This window comes from Neoarius graeffei, chromosome 14 (assembly GCF_027579695.1).
Source record: "Neoarius graeffei isolate fNeoGra1 chromosome 14, fNeoGra1.pri, whole genome shotgun sequence".
Lineage (NCBI taxonomy): Eukaryota > Metazoa > Chordata > Actinopteri > Siluriformes > Ariidae > Neoarius > Neoarius graeffei.
In genome coordinates this window covers 32,743,496-32,766,304 of record NC_083582.1, presented here as the reverse complement: position 1 = coordinate 32,766,304, position 22,809 = coordinate 32,743,496, and the positions used below count along the sequence as shown (strand labels likewise).

General features: G+C 42.0%; 1 protein-coding gene across 3 annotated transcripts in view; it reads left to right on the top strand.

The window, feature by feature from the left end:
* Positions 1 to 13,352, top strand: part of LOC132898136 (poly [ADP-ribose] polymerase tankyrase-2-like) — a 136,154-nt gene extending 122,802 nt beyond the window's left edge. For all 3 annotated transcript variants that reach the window (XM_060939549.1, XM_060939548.1, XM_060939547.1), the window contains one exon: positions 9,216 to 13,352. In XM_060939549.1, coding sequence (XP_060795532.1) covers positions 9,216 to 9,275 — 60 coding nt within the window. In that variant the 3' untranslated portion in view covers positions 9,276 to 13,352. The remainder of the gene's footprint in view (positions 1 to 9,215) is intronic.
* Positions 13,353 to 22,809: the final 9,457 nt, after the last annotated feature.

Here is a 22,809-nt window from a genome sequence, read left to right as displayed (position 1 = left end):
TCTGAATTTTTTCTTTTTCTCCTCATAAATTTCATAAACCAGCCTTCGAACAGTGCCTGCGTCATCCATGCTTTATGGTTAGAACAAAAGTAGACTGGCAAAGTGTGCTTGTTTACATTCCTGAACGCCCGTGGGTTTTGCAAGTGATAAATTAAGAAAGGCTTCATTCGCCGGTCGTAAAGTCGATCGGTCGTCAAGTTGCATAGGTCGTAAGTCAACGACTATCTGTTCATTGATGAAATCGGTCCATCCTTTGTGTTTAAAGGGATAGTTCGGGATTTTTGACATGAATCTGTATGGCATCCCCATCGATAGTGTCGTGCAAACACACTGACTTACCCCTGACAGCATCCTGTGAGTCCAGTTCTTGTCCAGTTTTGGTCCAGACGAAAGTAGTCCGGCAAGTTTGTTGGGGTCACGAAAGTAAAACGTTTTTCGTCTCAAAACAGTACGTGTTCAAAAGAGTGATATATTTGCATCACAAAACCGTTGTCAAATAAAAAGTCAGACCTCGAAATCGCTTGGCACTATTTTCTCTCCCTTCTTGTCACTGCGCGCTGCCGCCAGGTGACAGCCACGGCTGTTTCATTCATTGTTTACTAGTTTCGGCTCTTTTGGCTCTTCTTGCTATACGGAGCCGGCTCTTTCGGCTCCCAAACGGCTCCTGAGGTTTTATTTTTGATTTAAAGGAGTGCGCCACCCCCAGATGAAATTGAGTCAGTCCCTGCAGTCCCTAGAGTTGGATGAGTGAGCCAAAGCGTTTTGTAGCCGACCCAGCCATTGTCCTGATCTATAAATGTCCTGGTTAGCTTAGCTTAGCGTAGTCGCTGTAATCCGGCGTGTCCAGCTAGCATTGTCGTTGCAAAAGTGAATTAAATAACTCAAGATTTTTTATAATTATTTCTCATGACTTGTACAGTCACATCGAGTACACATATCAATGCAAATTAACACGAAGGGATTTACTAGACCAATTTATATCTGGAACTATTTTCAGCCACAGCACAGGCAAAGCACCACTGCAGGCGCAAAGACACCGCGCAGCGCCTGAAAACCCGTTTTCAGGCGCTGCGCGGTGTCTTTGCGCCTTCCTTTTCCTACCTATTCCTTTAATTACTGCAATTAACTAGTTAATTCTGATTCTATTTCTCCTCTCAGTTATAATCTGTCCTGCTTTTGAAAAGATCCTCTCTGGGGGGACAGATGCTGCCACTATACACATCCTCCGTGCCATCACGTGTGTAAGCCGTGGATAGAGTGCAGCCTTGGTCTCCCACCAGCTTAGTGGGTCTGCGTTTCGCTGTCACCTGGCGGCAGCGCGCAGTGACAAGAAGGGAGAGAAAATAGTGCCAAGCGATTTCGAGGTCTGACTTTTTATTTGACAACGGTTTTGTGATGCAAATATATCACTCTATTGAACACATACTTTTTTGAGACGAAAAACGTTTTACTTTCGTGACCCCAACAAACTTGCCGGACTACTTTCGTCTGGACCAAAACTGGACAAGAACTGGACTCACAGGATGCTGTCAGGGGTAAGTCAGTGTGTTTGCACGACACTGTTGATGGGGATGCCATACAGATTCATGTCAAAAATCCCGAACTATCCCTTTAAGCATAAAAGCCAGAATTTATCGGGTATGTTCTCTTTAAATCGTGGGCACCGAGCATGACTAATGATGGTGGAGCTCGAATGCGCCGTGTATAAGACGATCAAACTTTTTTGTTCACTCTCTTCAAAACCGTATCACTGATATTTACACCCCTTCTCGTTTTTTTTTCTCCATATAAAAAAAAAAATTCGGAAACCTTTTAGTAAGGATACTAAATTTTTCCTCAGCGATCCGATCTTTCACAGGCACTAAGACGGCAAAGTGTTCAGCCGATTTTATTGGACAAACAAGTCGACATCATAGATTCGACCACTAGGTGGGAATCAGGTAGCCTGGGCCCGCCCATCCTAAGTGTGATGCAACACGAGGGCCTGTTGCGAGCTTAGTCTGGCAAGGCAAGCTATCTCCAGCCCTTCCAAGCTCCCGAAAAATCGGGAGCCAATCAACTTTGAGCATCTCCAACGGCCCTGGGTAGAGGCGTGTTCAAGGCAGTGACGTAGTAGAACTGTGACCGGAAGCCATAGATTGTTTACAGAATCTATGCCGGAAGCGCTTCACTCACATCACGAACATGGAGCAGCGGCAAGCCTTTGACACAGCGGTAGATGCTGTATTGAAAGCATTCAACGGGAAGTTCTCATTGAAAACGGAGCAAAGAGCAGCCCTGGGGGTATTTATCTTCTTCCTGTTACTCAAGCAGTTTCCGTCGCGTCACATACGTCAGAGGAAAGAGTGATGTGATTGGTTTAAGCTTCGTCACAGCCTTTTCTGGCTTCGACCAGTAGCAAACTGAGGCATTTCAGGGAGGCGGGTCAACCACGCCTTTGGGAAACGGTTGGGCTTAATATCTTTGCCAGACCAAATGCTCGCAGAGCTTTGAAGTCGCGTTAGCCAGACTAGGAATCAGGAGTTTCAAGCTGATTGAACCAACAGTGAGCGAGTGAGCTGGAAGCAACAACAAAACACACGGACCAGTGACGAATATCACTAAAAAACCCAAGATGGCGGCGCCTGTGAGTTTGTTGTATTGCATCACACACCGTTAAACACTTAAAGCTCAATGCGACGCCGCACAAAATTTAAGTGTATTCCATAAATGTTGTTTATTCTTGAGTCAACACTTTTTTTTTTTAAACGTCTTTAAAGGAGAACTGAAGGCAAAATCAAAATTCTATTTCTCATTTTATTAAAATATAGGAATGCATTTTTGATCGCTATTTTGTCACTGCTATAGCAAGTTATGAGTGTTTGAAATATGCTCTGTAATATATCAGTCCATATGTCAAAGCAATGGTCGTAAACGAGATTCGTCGAAACCTGTGCGAGACATCGTAGGACAGAAGTAAAACGTACAGCAGAAATCAAACCCTGTGTCCGAAATGGCTCAGTCGTTCACTACTCCCTACTCACTATATAGGGAATTACTATATAGAGGACTATACAGCGAGCTCACTGGTAAAATGAAAAAACGCTTTCGGACACTACTCTGCCGCGCCGGTATTTACGTCATTACTGTCGCACAATTAAAACGTGCCAGATCAGTTGGCTGGTGGGTTTTCAAAATAATAAATACATGCACGTGTTTTTGTGATAAATCCATATTATACTGAGCGTATTTCCCACATTAATCAATACAAAGTAGCTGCATCTTTCAGTTCTTTTAACTCAAGGCTGAATCCTTTCTTCTTTGCCGCTGCCTTTTATTAAATCAAATTTGAGACTTTTGATTTCTTTCAGCGCGCCCGCAATGCATGATGGGATATACTGCTTTGATTAGTTACCATCGTTGTACACTACTTTTCGTGATGCATTGTGGGACACTTTGAGTTCACTATATAGGGTGTAAATAATCCTCGCTAAGTTTTCGGACAGTGCTACAAAATGGCGTCCTCGCTATATAGTGAGTAAGGAGCAATTTTGGACACGGGGAAAAACGACCAGCTTCTGCCAACGTCGCCAAAAGACGCGCGTGCTCTCTTTCGAATGCTGATGTAATCAAGCCGGAAGTTTTGTTTGTTTTGATAGCAATCAGGAAAGTTTGAAAAAAGTAGACAGTAATCGTCACTTAAACTCGTTTTTGTGCAATATTTTATTTGGAAAACAGTCTTCAAAATGGTGGCGCTGACACTTCACGTTTCGAAGTCTCGTGAAGATCACGCGGATAAGTGACGCTTGCCGTCGACCAAACGAACTTAATTCAACATGGCTGAAAACCGAATAGGCCAATAAGTATAATAAATAATTGCAATTAGTTGCCAATACGAGTCACGATATAAGGTTGCTAAAACTGAAAACGTCACACGTTAATTAAGAAATAAAGCAAGTTTAAAAATGACTTCAGTTCTCCTTTAAAGGCCAAACGAAAACCTGCTATTCTCCCATACAAACGTATGGGAGGTTCATCAGCGCAGCGGCGCGCTGTCAAGCCCACTGTAGATTGAAAGTCAGGTCCGATGAGAAAAGTGACCTGGAAAACGGTCTGTTTTTGTCGTTGAAATGCATAGGGATGGGCGGCGCTACGTCATACTGCAGCCAGCCAGCAGGGGCGCTAGACCTGTAGCGGCTTCACTTTTTTTTTTTTTTTTTAAGAGATGTTATTACGCTGTCCGTGGTGTTTTTATTTATTTATATATATAATATAAATTTCCACCCCTCGCGCAGTCATTATTTCTAATGCCGCTTTTCCACTAGCAACGCGGCTGAGTTGGGCTGAGCCGTGCGGTGCTGAGTTGGGCTGAGTTGAGCTGAGTGGGGCTGTTGGGGTTGCATTTCGACTACAACCACGCTGAACCGTGCTGGCTGGAAGTGGGTGGACACATTGGGTGGAGTTAGCGAAAGTGGGTGGACGTCACGTGATGTCGTTAGGCGGCGCAAACAGTGACATCAGTGAGCTTTTAAGCGGTAGTCTCACGACCCGGATAGTAAACAATAAACATGGAGTCGTTAGTGTTGCTGGTCTTGGTTCTGTGGCTTGTTGTCACCGACAACGCCAACAGATACTGGCAAGAGCGTATAGATGAGGCGAGGCGCATAAGGCTTCAGAAATTCTCGTAACTCGTAATTATTATTCTTCCGGGTTTACGGTGTTTACAGATCCCAGCGTGCTCGCGGGGCGTGTGTGGGCATGTGAGGACACGCCTCCTCACCAATCAGTGCACAGGGGAGTGTCTGCTCACGCCCCCAGCCCCACTCGGCTCGGTTTGGCTCGCTTCAGCCCCACTCCAAAACCGTGCGAGTTTTGGGTGCTGAGTAGGGCTGAAGCGAGCTGAGTCGTGCTGCTCTGAGGTAGTCGAAACGCGAGCCGTGTCGGGCTGAAGTGAGCTGAAAAAGGGTAGTGGAAAAGGGCCATAAGAAAAAACACACTAGTTAATCCCGTTGCCCACGGGTGATTTTCTGTTGTAAGCGTATTGCGATTTTTGGTCTCAAGTTTCCCCTCTCGTGTGTGTGTTATCTGTGACCAGTGGGTGATTTGGGGAGGGGGATGCAAGTCACGTGGAAATCATGTGACTACTTCGCGAGCAGGGATTGACTTAGCCTTTGGAGGAGATCGCTTCGTTATCGCAAAGACCCGCACACGTGGTGATATCTCTGCAACAAGTCAGCGACTGGGTTTTTTTTTTTTGGTCACAGAATATCAAGCATGTTTGATACCAGCGATCTGTCGCAAGCAACAAAAAAATCGCTGTCGAAGCGATTGTTCACTTGCATCAAAAAGTTGCGTGACCAAGCGCCGGAAAATCGCCCGTATGCGCCAGGCTTTAGATGTACTAAAAGAATTAATCTCTTAATTAAACTACATTTATCTATCAAGGATATATGTGCCAAAATTATTCATTCCTTTAAGGAATATTTTAAACAAATGTCATTTAATTTAAATGGATTGTCATTCTTAAAATTATTATTATTTTTTTAAAATCCAGCAGTTATGTTGTTGTGTCCTGTTTCCCTGGAGATATAAAATCCCATTGTCATCAATTCCCATGAGGAAAACAAACGGGGGGGAAATAGAGAAAACGTGTTCATGCTAATTCTGTTTAAAAAAATTTTTTGTTCATTATCATGGGTGGTGCCAATAATTCTAGAAGGTACTAAGAAAATTAGATGCCGTTGTATTGTATACAGTGCCTTGCAAAAGTATTCATCCCCCTTGGTGTTTGTCCTGTTTTGTCGCATTACAAGCTGGAATTAAAATGGATTTTTGGAGGGTTAGCACCATTTGATTTACACAACATGCCTACCACTTTAAAGGTGTTTTTTTTTTTGTGTTTGTTTTTTTTTTGTTTTTTTTTTGTGACGCATCCAATGATTAAGATGAAAAAAAAAAACAGAAATCTGGAGTGTGCATAGATATTCACCCCCTCAAAGTCGATACTTTGTAGAGCCACCTTTCGCTACAATTAGAGCTGCAAGTCTCTTGGGGTATGTCTCTATTAGCTTAGCACATCTAGCCACTGGGATTTTTGCCCATTCCTCAAGGCAAAACTGCTCCAACTCCTTCAAGTTAGATGGGTTGCGTTGGTGTACAGCAATCTTCAAGTTATGCCACAGATTCTCAATGGGATTGAGGTCTGGGCTTTGATTAGGCCATTCCAAGATATTTAAATGTTTCCCTTTAAATCACTCCAGTGTAGCTTTAGCGGTATGTTTAGGGTCATTGTCCTGCTGGAACGTGAACCTTCGTCCCAGTCTCAAACCTCTGGCCGACTCAAACAGGTTTTCCTCCAGAATTGCCCTGTATTTAGTGCCATCCATCTTTCCTTCAGTCCTGACCAGCTTTCCTGTCCCTGTAGATGAAAAACATCCCCACAGCATGATGCTGCCACCACCTTGCTTCACTGTAGGAATGGTGTTCTCAGGGTGTTGGGTTTGTGCCACACATGGCGTTTCCCATGATGGCCAAAAAGATCAATTTTGGTCTCATTTACCAGAGAATCTTCTTCCATGTGTTTGGGGAGTCTGCCACATGCTGTTGGGCAAACTCCAAACGTGTTTTCTTCAGCAATGACTTTTTTCTGGCCACTCTTCCATAAAGCCCCGCTCTGTGGAGTGTATGGCTTAAAGTGGTCTTATGGACAGATACTCCCATCTCCGCTGTGGATCTTTGCAGCTCTTTCAGTGTTCTCTTTGGTGTCTTTGTTGCATCTCTGATTAATGCCCTCCTTGCCCGGTCTGTGAGTTTTGGTGGGCGGCCTTCTCTTGTCAGGTTTGTAGTGGTGCCATATTCTTTCCATTTTGCTATAATGGATTTAATGGTGCTCCCTGGGATATTCAAAGTTTGGGATATTTTTTATAACCCAACCCTGATCTATACTTCTCCACAACTTTGTCTCTGACCTGTTTGGAGGCTCCTTGGTTTTCATGTTGCTTGCTTAGTAGTGTTGCAGAGTCAGGGTCCTTCCAGAACAGGTTGATTTATACAGACATCATGTGACAGATCATGTGACACTTTGATTGCACACAGGTGGATCTTAATCAGCTAATTATGTGACTTATGAAGTGAATTGATTGGACCAGCTCTTATTTAGGGGTGAACACTTGTGCACATTCCAGATTTGTTTTTTCATCTTATTGTTTGTGTCACAATACAAAAACAATGTGCACCTTTAAAGCGGTAGGCATGTTGTGTAAATCAAATGGCGCTAACCCTCCAAAAATCCATTTTAATTCCGGCTTGTAATGCGACAAAACAGGACAAACACCAAGGGGGATGAATACTTTTGCAAGGCACTGTATTGTAAGTACTATGTACATAATCTCAATTGTAATACTACATACAGTTTTGGATATAAAGTTCAAAATTGTTTTTCTTTAACCTCCAGTGAAAGAGCAGTAACTCGCACATTGGCTGCATCGAAACACACACTTCTTCCATACTATTAGTACACAACCAGCAGTATACAGGATGTCGGAATACTCAGGAGGCATTTTAGCCAAGCTACATCCACAGTATTCAAACGTACTACGCTAAGCTATCCCAGAATTCCGATGGAGCCTCTGAATAACCGAAGAAGGGCTCCCCTGGGGAAAACTATCAAGATGATGCCTGTCTGAAGCCAAGCCCATTGTTGCAGCGGTGTACAAATATATATCAGGAATAGTTTAAACGTTTTTGCCACTGCAGAAATATTTTTCTTTTAAATTTCACAGTATAAGGGGCATCGGACATCCGTAAACATCTGGATGAGAAGATTAGGAAGATGTTGGCGGAGTATGGCTCGCATACTTGTAGAATGTACGACAGTTACGGTCATTTAAAGCTAGACCGCCTTTCAGGTTTTAAGTGTAGGTTATAAAAAGAATTTTCCCCAACGTCCAATTATTTTTGTTTAGTGGAACGAAAGCTACTGAATTCGAATCAGACTTCCAATTTTATGCGTTTTTTTAAAAATATAAATTAATGAATTTAGAGCCACATGGCCCTAAATTCTCCGCTATTATTTCCTGCTTCACCGTGACCCAATTCAAGATACTACATCATGCATGATGTGGTGGGCTTTCCCTGTTCGTGCAAGGCATTGTGGGATACAAATTTGAAACAGGAGAGAAAAATGGAGGACGCGAGCGTGCGAATGAAACGTGAAAGACCGACTACAGTAACGGAAAGCGAGAAGAAAAGACGTTATGTTATATACGAAGGAAAGGAAACGCAGGACCAAACTAATAAATATCAGCACTCAGCGAGCACCTCGGTGTGATCAGCTGTTCGTTTAGCGACAGAATGATGGAACTGTCAGTGCACGCTCAAAGTAAACCTGTAGATGGCAGTAATGCAACACTGTGGATGCCAGCTGCTGTAAAACCCAAAAGAAGAAGGTAAACCTGCGCATGCGCATACGGACTTCCTCTGTCTGCTCGACTGCACGAAGCGAGCGATTTCATGCGCGTTATTTGCTCAGGAATCGCCTCAAATTAAAGAACTTCCCAGCCACAGAACGGCCTGATATTTTGCGAGAGATTACAGAAATAAACATCTATCACAATGACCACATTTCAGAGCGAACTAAATTTCACCGCTTTTATGAAATCGAAAGGCCGTCTCGCTTTAACAGATGTTAATGCACACTGAGAATTCCGATGCAGCCATTGGCTTTCGTTATCACATGCTTCATCATGTATCCAATCAGACAGAGGCTGTGTTCAGGAACCCAACAGTCATGCTCTGGTAGTACTGGGATGTGAAATAACCTTCCGCATTAAACCTAAAATATTGGGGGCGTCGTGGCTCAGGTGGATAAGGCGCCATACCATAAATCCGGGCGACCCGGGTTCGATTCCGGCCCGAGGTCATTTCCCGATCCCTCCCCGTCTCTTTCTCTCCCGCTCATTTCCTGTCTCTACACTGTCCTATCCAATAAAGGTGCAAAAAGCCCAAAAAATATCTTTAAAAAAAAAAAAAAACCTAAAATATTTGTTCGATGGCACTTTTTTTTTTTTTAACTAAGCAGCCTCTACAATCTATTTTAATTAACATCGTTCTCTACCCCCAGAACTGTCGCTTCCATCCCAGCCCTGCTTTCTGTCCCATATAGCAGTGTCTGATTGCCAAATTATGCAGAAAGTGGTGGTGGTTCTTGTTTTAATTCTCTTTTCCTTCCTCCTCAGGCTTATCCTGAATATTTGATCACCTACCAGATCATCAGACCAGATGGGACGCTGGATTAAGACCTTGACTCTTCCAAAAGACCCCCTTTTTTTTTTTTTTTTTTGCACACTGCATGCACATTCCCATGAATACACTGTGTATAGAAATGTCTTGTTCCGTCTTTTCTACTTTCCTTCCTTCACACTTGATATTCCTCACGTTACACAGTTAACCGTCTGCTCTGCGTGCGCACCGATTACTTTCCTTATACGCAGCAAACCTCATACGGTCAGTCGCTAACACTGTAAATCGACAATTTTCAACAAGCCTAACGCATCACAAATGTGGCTTATTTATTTTACACCACTGTAAGACAACTGTGTGTATATATATTTTTATTTTTTTTTTTTTGTACCAGCATGTTGACTTATTGATATTTGTATTATAAAGATTCTATGCTTGGATGATGTATAAAATGTATGCTTTAAAATGTATTTTAGAGGTGGTACTTCTGGTTTGGAGGTAATCCAGTTAAAGCTACAGGATGTAAGATTTTGGAAGTTCGCCCTCTCTGGTGGGGGGGTGTTATTGCGGGCTACTTGTGGAAGCAGCCTACGTTTTTCGTAATGTGGGTCGGGTTAAGCTCATGGCCGCGAGTGCCGGTTTATACACGTTCAGACGGGTTGTACGACTAAATAACAATGTCACCAATGACGCTCGAGGATTTGTGACTCTGGGGATATCGTTATCTGTCGTTTACAGAAGTGCACGGCCAAAGGGTAAATATCAGGTCCTCAAACTCGAGCTCAAATGCTGTATAGCGTCGAACAAACCTATAATGAGTGGCCAATTGGCATCCATTTTGTTTTCCAGCCTGTAAATGTTTGGCAGGAACCAGATAGCATAAGCATGCTAGCTAAATCCAACACAAGATGATCAAGAGCTGGTGAGCAGAGCACTCGAATCACTCTCTCCTGATACAAAGAGAAACACAAACACCTCCTGTAGGTCTCGAGTATTCTCGATTAACTAGCTTCACAAATGGCGAATGATACAAAGTACTGTACGTAACGGTGATGAATAGACTTGGGCTCGTTCTGTCTTCTGTGATTGGCTGCCAGCTCGTGTGTGACCGCATACCCAGACGTCTAGGGTGCCTAAAGTTTGGCACGATGACCTTTTCTGGATCTTGGCCGATTCTAATCCTACGTGCGATTACAGGGACATCAGGGTGACCTCACAGCTCAGGAACATCATATTATACCGAATTTTATTATCCCTCTAGTCCATGATTATTTTTATTTTCTCCCCCCGCTCAAAAAAAAAAAATCCTACACACTGTAGCTTTAAATACCATGGCTAAAGCAAGAAACATCACTAACTATTGTTACACATTCCGTTTCTTTCCGTTTCAGTGGTGCTGATCTCTGTTGGATGTCCTGCACATCGACAGGATGGATGTAGGTCAAGGACAATCTTAATTATGCATTACGGATGGAAGTTCGTCTGCATTTCAGTACTGTTTTAATGCACCTTTAACATTTTACTCAACACGCTGGCCCTTATTCAGCAACGTCGCATAGCCATGAGTTCAGATTTAGGCTTGAGGAATTCCGTACGAACAAATCTACATCCAGGACTAGTCAAAAGTTTGGACATGCTTTCTTATTCAGTGGTTTTTCTTTATTTTTACTAATTAAGACACCTTTATTACACTTATAGTTTTGATGGATGGATGTTGTTTCGCTTTACTTGGTTGTTCGGTTCTTGACATAATATGGATTACTACAGTTGTGGGATTAGAATAGGGCTGTTTACTGTTTGATCTCGAACACATTAAGAAGGCAAGAAACTCGTCCGCTATTTAACTTTTGATGAGGCACCTGGTAATTGAAAAGCATTCCAGGTGACTACCTCGTGAAGCTAGGTAAGATAACGCCGATAGTGTGCAAAGCGTCAAGGTAAACGCTGGATACTTCGAAGAATCTAAAATATGAAAGTGTTTAACACACTTTTTTTTTTTTTTTTTTTTTTTTATCCCCCGCTGGCTGAAAGGCCCGAAGGGGGATGACGACATGGCGATGTCCATCTGTCCACCCTAAGAAGGGCGCTCACCTTCTGAAATCAACTCCTCTCACAATTTTTGGAGGAATTTCACGAAACTTGGCAGGATTCTTTTGTTATATGTCGGTAATACACACGTTCCAATTTTGTTCAATTCAGTCGCATTTTACCAGAGTTACAGCCCTTGATTACCAAAATTATAATTTGCCAATTTTATGAATGTGGTTTTTCCTTCTAAAATCAACTCCTCTCACAATTTGCGGAGGAATTTCACCAAACTCGGCAAAAGGCATTGTTATATGTCAGTAGTACGCATTTTGTTCAATTCGGTCGCATTTTACCAGAGTTGTGGCCCTTGATTAACAAAATTATACTTTGACAATTTCGTGAAGGTGTGCTCGCCTTCTGACATCAACTCCTTTCACAATTTTTGGACGAATTTCCCGAAGCTTGGCAAAACGCCTTGTTATATGACGGTAATATGCAGATTGCGATTTTAATTTAGTTTGTGAAATTTTTCCCAGAGTTTTGACCCTTGATTAAATAACTTGTATTTTGACAGTTTCATGAGGGTGTACGTTCTTCTGAAATCAACTCCTCTCACAATTTGTGGAGGAATTTCACCAAACTTGGCAGAAGGCTTTGTTATATGACAGTTATACGCAGATTGAAATTTCGTTTACTTTGGGCAAAGTTTACCCGAGTTATGCCCTTGATGATTAACAAACTTGTACTTTGGCAATTTCATCAAGGTGTGCTCGCTTTCTGAAATCAACTTCCCTCACAATTTCATATAATTTGGTAAAAAGTTGTTCTCCCCCGTTGGCCAAAAGGCCCGAAGGGGGATTATGTCGTGGTGATGTCGTCCATCTTGGGAAGGGGACTCGCCTTCTGAAATCAACTCCTCTCTCAGTTTTTGGAGGAATTTCACGAAACTTGACAGGATCCTTTGTTATATGTCAGTAATACGCATCTTCCAATTTTGTTCTATTCAGTCGCATTTTACCAGAGTTGTGGCCTAGTTGCCAGTGGGGGATATTGTGCTCTCGGAGCACTCTTGGATTTTGTTGTTTATAATTCCATATATGTTCCGGATGTTATTTCATATTTTCGATGTCTTCAGTATTGTTCTACAATGTATAAAATACCAAATACAGAAACACCTATGAATGAGTAGGGGTGTACAAACTTTTGACTGTATGTATGGGATTTTTGTCCCTTTCAGAATGTCAGATTTAATTAAAGTTTCAATTAGAGCAAATTTCCATCCTGAACAAGTAAATACTTCCTTATTTCTTATAAACTAGATGCTGAAAGAATAAATTGCCTCTGTTGTGTTTTTAGTGTCGGTGGGAACTTGTACATCATATTATCCTACTCTACAGGCTACAGATTGATATTGATTTTGATTTAACTGATTCAAACACACACACACACACACACACACACACACACCCCGAGTGTTACATTTGTTTGCTCAAATTTCAAGACCTGCCGAACAAACATCGGTTTTCTTTTCCAGATGCACCAAAGATGAAATTGATGAATAAAGAAACTGGATGTTGGTATTTACATATTTGTTTCTAATCAGATTTGCCCCTTAAACAACTTCTGATAGATCAGGGCATTGTTGTTAAATGGTAGATGTTGACATTTATAAACAGCGTTCGATAAACTGTAAATGTATTGACTATGAACTTAATGTGGCCAATTACATCAATCCGTTCTGATTGCTAGTTAGTCAGAAATGAACTAACTAGCACACCAGATAGCTAGCAAGCAAGTGCAACTTGTACTGTAACTCATGAGTTGTTATTAACAAGGGTGTGTTGAAAACAGTACTGGGAATGCAGTGATGGTTTTCACTGAATCCTTTCCTCCTAAACGTGGTGGACAGTCCATCTTGACGGTAGCCAAGTTGGACGTTAAGAACGACATGACTTGAACGAATCTTCTGCTGTTGTTTTACATAACTGATGCAACTTTGTTTGTTGTGCATGGTATTCTTTATAATGTCATGTTTTGAGATGCTTTGCTTTGTGCTTCAGTGTTCCATGGCAGGGACAATAAATGGAATGGTGTTTGTTTGGGAATCCAGTATTTTGTCTATTATTGCACACGACACAAGAATGAACAGACGTTTAACAGAATAGGTATTCCCAAAATGGCATCGTGGCGCACTGGGAAGCTTTGGTGCCTATGTTCACATTAGTAGAGGACCTGGGTTAGATATGTATGCACATAATTTAGGAGAGGATAACTCAGCTGTTCTAGGCTGGTTTGAACCCAAGGAACAACTTGGGATGTGTGCCAAAATCGCTATCCGGAGCGAACAGGCCAAAAAAAAATTAACAATCTAAGATGGCTGCCGATAGCTATATTGAAAATATTAGTTTTTGAACTACTCACTACAGAAGTATGTGTAATACCTCATTTTATGGGTTTTTGGATATGGGGAATCCATTAGTGACATTTTCATGATTGAAGAAAAAGGGAACAAGCTATAGTCAAGGGCAAGGAAAAAAAAAACACCAAAAATTGGCCAAAATTAAAGTTTCACAGAAAACATGAGGAAAAACAGAATAACCCTACCTCAAACATGAAATCATGGAATTGGGAGATCTCATCTCATTATCTCTAGCCGCTTTATCCTGTTCTACAGGGTCGCAGGCAAGCTGGAGCCTATCCCAGCTGACTACGGGCGAAAGGCGGGGTACACCCTGGACAAGTCGCCAGGTCATCACAGGGCTGACACATAGACACAGACAACCATTCACACTCTCATTCACACCTACGGTCAATTTAGAGTCACCAGTTAACCTAACCTGCATGTCTTTGGACTGTGGGGGAAACCGGAGCACCCGGAGGAAACCCACGCGGACACGGGGAGAACATGCAAACTCCACACAGAAAGGCCCTCGCCGGCCACGGGACTCGAACCCAGGACCTTCTTGCTGTGAGGCGACAGCGCTAACCACTACACCACCGTGCTGCATTGGGAGACCTATTGTACATAATTTAGAAGAGTATAAGAAAGCAAACATTAAAGAAATTGTATTTTCAATCATACTATTATGATCAATGGAATGTTAACTTGAAGTGAAAAATACAAAAACTTGTTACTTTAGTCAGCAGCAATATCTTGAGAGCCTGAATGTTTTAACAGCCAACTATACAACTTTTAACATCACATTAATACTGTTTGTGTGTCATATAAACATACATGTCAACCTTTGGTCAATCAAACCTGTATAACCAACCTCCAAAATCCGTATTTCCCTTATAAAATCCGTATAAGATGCAAATTAAAATAATTTACCTAAAATTTGAATGATAATTAACAATGATATATCCCAGTTACTTTTTATTCAATATTAATAACAATAAACCTTCAGAATGAATACAAAGCTCCAATGTTCGACAAAAACACAGTGTTATCAGCGTAGTTATGAAGGAAATACTTCGTTGTTTGGAGACAGGTTTCACCGAGCGGCTATTATGCGCGAGACTTCATATTAGCCACAAAGTCAGGAAAATCTGTTCGTAAAATTACCTTATAATGACCAAATACAATGAAAAGTATTTTTCCAGTCTCACCTGTGAAAGGTAATCCCATGTGATCTCGTTTGGATGGTAAACCTGTTGGTACAGTTAAATGCAGCACATGAATGAGGCATCTTTATTCTCACCTACTGTCTAGAGTCTAGACGCTATACCAGAGACGGCTGAAGAATCTCCACTTTGCCCCATCCAATATGGCGGCGAGGATGACTATGATTCTACGCAGAAGGTGGCGTCTATGTTTATATGTCTATGACTTCACGGTTGTCGGGATTCTCGCAATGCGGTGTGCGCATGATCAAAAGTGGAACGAAGTCTCGCTACCACAAGATAACACCCGATTTCATAAGACTCTTTACTGGCTGTCTGTGCTTTCTGTGGTGTACAGTACGTTTGTAAATGTTATGCGCTCTTTTATCATCGTGGGAATTGATTATAGCTCTAAATAAATATTGAAGTTTTTTTAAAGAATCCGTATAACTTTATTTGTACGCCCGTATACTACGTTTATTGAATCAAATCCGTATAAAATACGGACATTCCGTATAGGTTGACATGTATGCAGGGTGCGATTTATCAAAAAACCAGAAGGGGGGATGTTTTTTTTTTTTAATCATGAAACGTCACAAAATTAAGGTAACAATAGGCTAACAGCTCAATAACATCCGATGATATCAAATGAATAACACTAAATGAAAACGAACACTAAACCAGAGATGGTAAATTCATCTTCCTATCTCTCTGACTAAATACACGAACACTAACACACAACAAAGTTCGCATTGCTTGTCGCGTTGCTGTGATGTTTCTCTCCCTCCGGATTAAATGGACAGTGACTCGAAAATCACTGAAATACATGAATACTAAATGAACAGTTTGCTCTGATGGCGCAGTTCATGTGGCCTTTTCTGCTTTCCCGTCGGTGCGCTATCTGCCGCGTTTCGCCCTTCTTTAATCCACATTTCTGCGAATTTCTCAGCAGGGAAGGAACGCACGTCTGACCCATTGACAGCGAGGAAAAGAAGGCTGTCAGTGTGGATACATTCATTCTGTTGCGCTCATCAATAAGGATGTGATTCATGGCGCTAAATCCACGTTCTCACACTGGTTATTATCTACAATGTATCTATTTGCTGGGGACGTTCGTGAACATCAAAGCTGCCACTTCGGGTCATTTTGAAAGTGAGTGCAATGTAGACCACAGAAAACTGTGTCACAACATGCCTGTCATGTCAACTTTTTTTTTTGGTTTGTTTGTTTTATTGATGGGGTTGTCCCCGAGGATTTTTTTTCAGCAGAGATAAAAACCAGAGGGGGGGATGATCCCCACCATCCCCCCCAGCAAATCGCACCCAGCATGTATGCATAAACCAGGCAACATAAAGAGTAACACAATAATAATAATAATAATACCGGTGGCCATCTTGGAGTGGTAATTTTTAGCCTGTTCGCCCCAGATAGCGATTTTGGCACACGTCCCAAGTTATTCCTTGGGGTCAAATTAGCCTAGAACAGTTGAGTTATCCTATTGAGTATTTTGCTGAACCAACCGAGGATGAAATAAAAACTCGACTCTGAAACAAAACAACACCAAAAAAATCTACAAAATATGGAATGAAAGTATTTGACGCTAAGAACATATATCTTTTTCATTTCTCACAAATTGCTACTGTTATTTCACCAGTTTGTTTACATTCTAAGCGGAAATTATTTGGTCGGACACTTTTTTGTATCAAGTTTTTATTGATCGAGTTTGCAAAAGATAAAAATAAAAAATGCTCGGTTTCTTAAAATCCAGTGGATGTGGATAGAATAAAACAGTTATTCCACTCAATCTCGTCGTACATGGCTTATAGCCGACTCCGCGCTATGTGCCTCGTCGGCATCGGGTCATGTATGACTCGATTTTGTGGAATAACTGGTAAATATACACTGAGTGCAGAATTATTAGGCAAGTGAGTATTTTGACCACAACATCCTTTTAATGCATGTTGTCCCACTCCAAGCTGTTTAGGCTTGAAAGCCTACTACCAATTAAGTATATCAGGTGCTGTGCATCTGTGTAATGAGAGGGGGTGTGGTCTAATGACATCAACACCCTATATCAGGTGTGCATAATTATTAGGCAACCTCTTTTCCTCTGGCAAAATGGGTCAGAAGAGAGATCTGACAGACTTTGAAAAGTATAAAATTGTGAGATGTCTTGCAGACGGATGCAGCACTCTTGAAATTGCGAAGATGTTGAAACGTGATCACCGAACAATCAAGCGTTTCATTGCAAATAGTCAACAGGGTCGAAAGAAGCGTGCGGGGGAAAAAAAGGCGCAAAATAACTGCACATGATCTGCGGAAAATCAAGCGTGAAGCTAACAAGCAGCCATTAGCATCCAATTCTGCCATATTCCAGAGTTGCAACATTCCTGGAGTGTCAAAGAGTACAAGGTGTGCAATACTGAGGGACATGGCCAAGGTAAGGAAGGCTGAAAAACGACCACCACTGAGTAAGGCACACAAGATAAAACGTCAAGACTGGGCCAAGAAATATCTTAAGACTGATTTTTCTAAGGTGCTGTGGTCTGATGAGATGAGAGTGACTCTTGATGGGCCAGATGGATGGGCCTGTGGCTGGATCAGTAATGGGCACAGAGCTCCACTCTGACTCAGACGCCAGCAAGGTGGAGGTGGAGTACTGCTATGGGCTGGTATCATCAAAGACAAGCTTGTTGGACCTTTTCGAGTTGAGGATGGACTCAAACTCAACTCCCAGACCTACTGCCAGTTCCTGGGAGAAACCTTCTTCAAGCAGTGGTATAGGAAAAAGTCAGCATCTTTCAAGAAGAACATGATTTTCATGCAGGATAACGCTCCATCTCATGCGTCCAAATACTCCACTGCGTGGCTAGCCAGTAAAGGCCTGAAAGGTGAAAAAAATAATGACATGGCCCCCTTGTTCACCTGACCTAAACCCCATAGAGAACCTGTGGTCCATTATAAAACGTGAGGTCTACAAAGAGGGAAAACAGTACACCTCTCTGAACAGCGTCTGGGAGGCCGTGGTTGCTGCTGCACACAATGTTGGTCGTGAACAGATAAAGAAATTGACAGAATCTATGGATGGAAGGCTTTTGAGCGTCCTCATGAAGAAGGGTGGCTATATTGGTCACTGATTTGTTTTTGTTTTGTGTTTGAATGTCAGATATGTTTATTTGCAAATCTGGAGTTGTCATATCAGTGTACCTGGTGAAAATAAATAAGTGAAATGGCTACATATTTGGTTTTTATTAAGTTGCCTAATAATTCTGCACAGTGAAAGTTACCTGAACACATACATATTCTCCTAAAATGGCCAAAACTAAAAACACCCCACTCTAACTTCCATACATATTCAGCTTTGATATTTATGAGTCTTTTTGTTTGATTGAGAACATAGTTGTTGTTCAATAATAAAACTAATCCTCAAAAATACAACTTGCCTAATAATTCTGCACTCCGTGTACGTTTTTCAGTGCGAGTGTGAATGAGGTATATGATTCCACCAATATATGCACATGGTTTAGGATTTTCAGGGCTTGAAAGTCAAGAGAAGCACTTGTGTATAGGCAAACCACACTGCTAGCATGGAAATACCAAACAATACTTCGATGATTGTCGATAGGGTTTAATCCCGGGACCCGGGATTCCCGGGAAATCTGATCAAAACTATTTCTCGATTCCCGGGAAAGGTTATGACGGGAAACCAGGAAAATAGCCTAATAAAAAAATCAATGGTGCGCGTCTATTTGTTGACATACAGTAACGTTGATGGAGGCGACGGTGCTGCAGTAGTTACGGTAATACAGAACCACCAGCAGTAGCTGCTAATGATGTCTGGGTCTTCGACCAGTTTTGTATGGGGGCATTTTTCAAAAAGTAGAGAATGACAGCGCTAAGTGTATGTTGTGTGACCGGGTTATCAAGTGTTCCGGGGGATCAACAAGTGGATTGCGCAGACATTTAGAAACTCAGCATGAGAAAGCCCATCGAAAGGTTCGAAATGACCACTACGCCAGTGTCAGAGGAAATGAAAGACGGTGACTTCATGAAAGTTATAACCAAAGAATTTTCCCTCTTCGAGGCCACCAACAGGAGACCACCTCACCTGCAACAGTTGTTTGACGCTCTAAATACTGTTCAGGCTACATCCGTGGAGGCAGAGAGAGCATTTTCTATCTGCGGCCAATTTGTCAAGAAAATCTGAAACTATGGAATCAATTTTGTGCCAAAATGTTCATACTTTTGAAATATCAAACAAAAACGACAAATCAAAATACAAAAAAAGAAAAAAAAGTCAATTTTTTTTAGACTGGCAAACAAATTATTCGTGTAATCGTGCAAAATATCAGTCTATTACTCTTCAGAAACCTTTTATTTTTGTTCCGCGTCTTTCTCAGTTTTGTTTGACGTAATTTATTTTGGTTGCGATTCCAGCTTTCTCGTTTGCGCTCCCTGACTTTTTGCTTGCAGTTTTGGCACAAACTTCACGTGTGGGTGGGCTGTCCAGGAATGCATTCCCATTGGGTAACTCAGGGCTGCCAACTTTTTAAAATTCCTTGGAGTGAGATTTTTTTTTTTTTTTGGGGGGGGGGGGGGGGGGGGGGGGTCGACGGCAAAATTTTTCCGCACACCACACAGTAAGTGGCAATTTTGTATTCAGTTTGATATTCACTTGTCCCCCTGCATTCTGGTGTTTTGTTTGTGGGTCGTCCAGCTGGAGATGGACAATGGGGGGGGGGGGGGGGGGGGGGTTGAGATTTTGGATTTAGTAGATGTTCCTGCATTCTGGTGGATTTTTGGAGTGGCCTGCTGTGCCATACCTACATTCTTACACACCCTGACTTGCCAGGCCTTCAGCTTGTGGCCAACAAAAAATGTTCCTGTAGCCCTGTAGTTTTTGTTTGATATTTCAAAAGTATTGTATGAACATTTTGGCACAAAATTGATTCCATTAAGCGCAGAGTCTATCGAAGCTCTCTGTTTCTTGAAAGCACACTTCCAGAAGAAAAAGAAAGAAGGACAGGGTCAGGGTGAGAGATGAATTGTAAACTTAAAGAAATATTGAGCCACGAGTTCATTGCAGAGCGAAATTTATTATTTCAGTTCAGGCTATCGTTTTCTATACTATGCCTGTGTTTAAGTAGGCTAGTGCAGTGCAGTTGTACGTTTTGGGGTAATTTTCTTTAATTTATTGAACATGTAGGCTATGTGTTTAGCCTAAGCTTTTTTGTATTACTTAAAATCAGGCTATCGTTTTCTATATGCCTGTCTTTTAGTACTGCAAAGTTGTAGCCAACATTTTTGGGTCATTTTCTTTAATTAATTGAACACGTAGGCTGTGTGTTTAGCCTAAGCTTTTTTGTATTATTATTTAAAATTAGAGAGAAATATGCCTGCCCTGAACGATAAAGAAATATTTGGTTAACTTCGAGTGATTATTCCAGTTTGCAGCCACTTGCAAATATTAACAGCCACGTAATGGATTTAGTTTAGGATAATGGATGAGGAAGGAATCATTCAATGGTTAACATTATTTCGTTTTTATAATGGAGCTCTGTAAAATATTGGTTTTATATAGGCTAAGGGTTCTTCAGAAGACAAGTCAGGGACAATCCTGCAGCAGATGTCGCGCACGACGGCAGTGGCAGACTTTATTATTGCTGTGTTCATCAATGGACACAGCCTAAACTGTATTCTTTTGCCCTAATAATGATGCAAACAATGTGTAACAATTTGATACAAAATGTCAGTTTGGGACGAATATTTGAATTATACATACATAAGGCCTACTTGGGCTAAAAAAAAATGAACAAAAAAAAAACACAGTTATTTCCCGGGATTCCCAGGAAATGGGTCGTCTTATCCCAGGATCTGATTCATGTCATTTTCAGGAAAAATATTAAACCCTAATTGTCGATCCAGCTCGGTCAACAGCCACTGCAGACTGCTGTTCTTTCCATTTTGACTGTCTCATCTCATCATCTGTAGCTGCTTTATCCTGTTCTACAGGGTTGCAGGCAAGCTGGAGCCTATCCCAGCTGACTACGGGCGAAAGGCGGGGTACACCCTGGACAAGTCGCCAGGTCATCACAGGGCTGACACATAGACACAGACAACCATTCACACTCACACTCACACCTACGGTCAATTTAGAGTCACCAGTTAGCCTAACCTGCATGTCTTTGGACTGTGGGGGAAACCGGAGCACCCGGAGGAAACCCACACGGACACGGGGAGAACATGCAAACTCCGCACAGAAAGGCCCTCGCCGGCCACGGGGCTCGAACCCGGACCTTCTTGCTGTGAGGCGACAGCGCTAACCACTACACCACCGTGCCGCCCTGTTTTGACTGTGAACCATTCAATCTTAAACAAACTCGTCTGTGAGCTTTCATGAAGGCTGCCCTTTTTTTGAATCCCTGTCGTCATTTTAAGGGTCATTCTAATACTTTACCAGCTCGAATGAAATTAATTAGGTAAACCCTTAGAGACCTGAGGATTTGACTCAACATGACCGTGTAATCTAGTTAACGTCAAAGGCGAAGTTGATAAGGGTCTGTCGACTGCACAAGGCGAAGGGGGGGGGGGACTGGCGGAGGTGATTATGGGTGGATAGTACCAGTTGAAGACAAGTTCATATCTTTTGCAGGGCAAGATTTACAGCGATCATACTGTATATAGCCAACGAAATGTCAATAAAGCTTCTAGCAATTCAGCATCAATGTGCGTGTGTGCGCAGTCAACCTTACAATGTATCTACAACCCCGATTCCAAAAAAGTTGGGACAAAGTACAAATTGTAAATAAAAACGGAATGCAATGATGTGGAAGTTTCAAAATTCCATATTTTATTCAGAATAGAACATAGATGACATATCAAATGTTTAAACTGAGAAAATGTATCATTTAAAGAGAAAAATTAGGTGATTTTAAATTTCATGACAACAACACATCTCAAAAAAGTTGGGACAAGGCCATGTTTACCACTGTGAGACATCCCCTTTTCTCTTTACAACAGTCTGTAAACGTCTGGGGACTGAGGAGACAAGTTACTCAAGTTTAGGGATAGGAATGTTAACCCATTCTTGTCTAATGTAGGATTCTAGTTGCTCAACTGTCTTAGGTCTTTTTTGTCGTATCTTGCGTTTTATGATGCGCCAAATGTTTTCTATGGGTGAAAGATCTGGACTGCAGGCTGGCCAGTTCAGTACCCGGACCCTTCTTCTACACAGCCATGATGCTGTAATTGATGCAGTATGTGGTTTGGCATTGTCATGTTGGAAAATGCAAGGTCTTCCCTGAAAGAGACGTCGTCTGGATGGGAGCATATGTTGCTCTAGAACCTGGATATACCTTTCAGCATTGATGGTGTCTTTCCAGATGTGTAAGCTGCCCATGCCACACGCACTAATGCAACCCCATACCATCAGAGATGCAGGCTTCTGAACTGAGCGCTGATAACAACTCGGGTCGTCCTTCTCCTCTTTAGTCCGAATGACACGGCGTCCCTGATTTCCATAAAGAACTTCAAATTTTGATTTGTCTGACCACAGAACAGTTTTCCACTTTGCCACAGTCCATTTTAAATGAGCCTCGGCCCAGAGAAGACGTCTGCGCTTCTGGATCATGTTTAGATACGGCTTCTTCTTTGAACTATAGAGTTTTAGCTGGCAACGGCGGATGGCACGGTGAATTGTGTTCACAGATAATGTTCTCTGCAAATATTCCTGAGCCCATTTTGTGATTTCCAATACAGAAGCATGCCTGTATGTGATGCAGTGCCATCTAAGGGCCCGAAGATCACGGGCACCCAGTATGGTTTTCTGGCCTTGACCCTTACGCACAGAGATTCTTCCAGATTCTCTGAATCTTTTGATGATATTATGCACTGTAGATGATGATATGTTCAAACTCTTTGCAATTTTACACTGTCGAACTCCTTTCTGATATTGCTCCA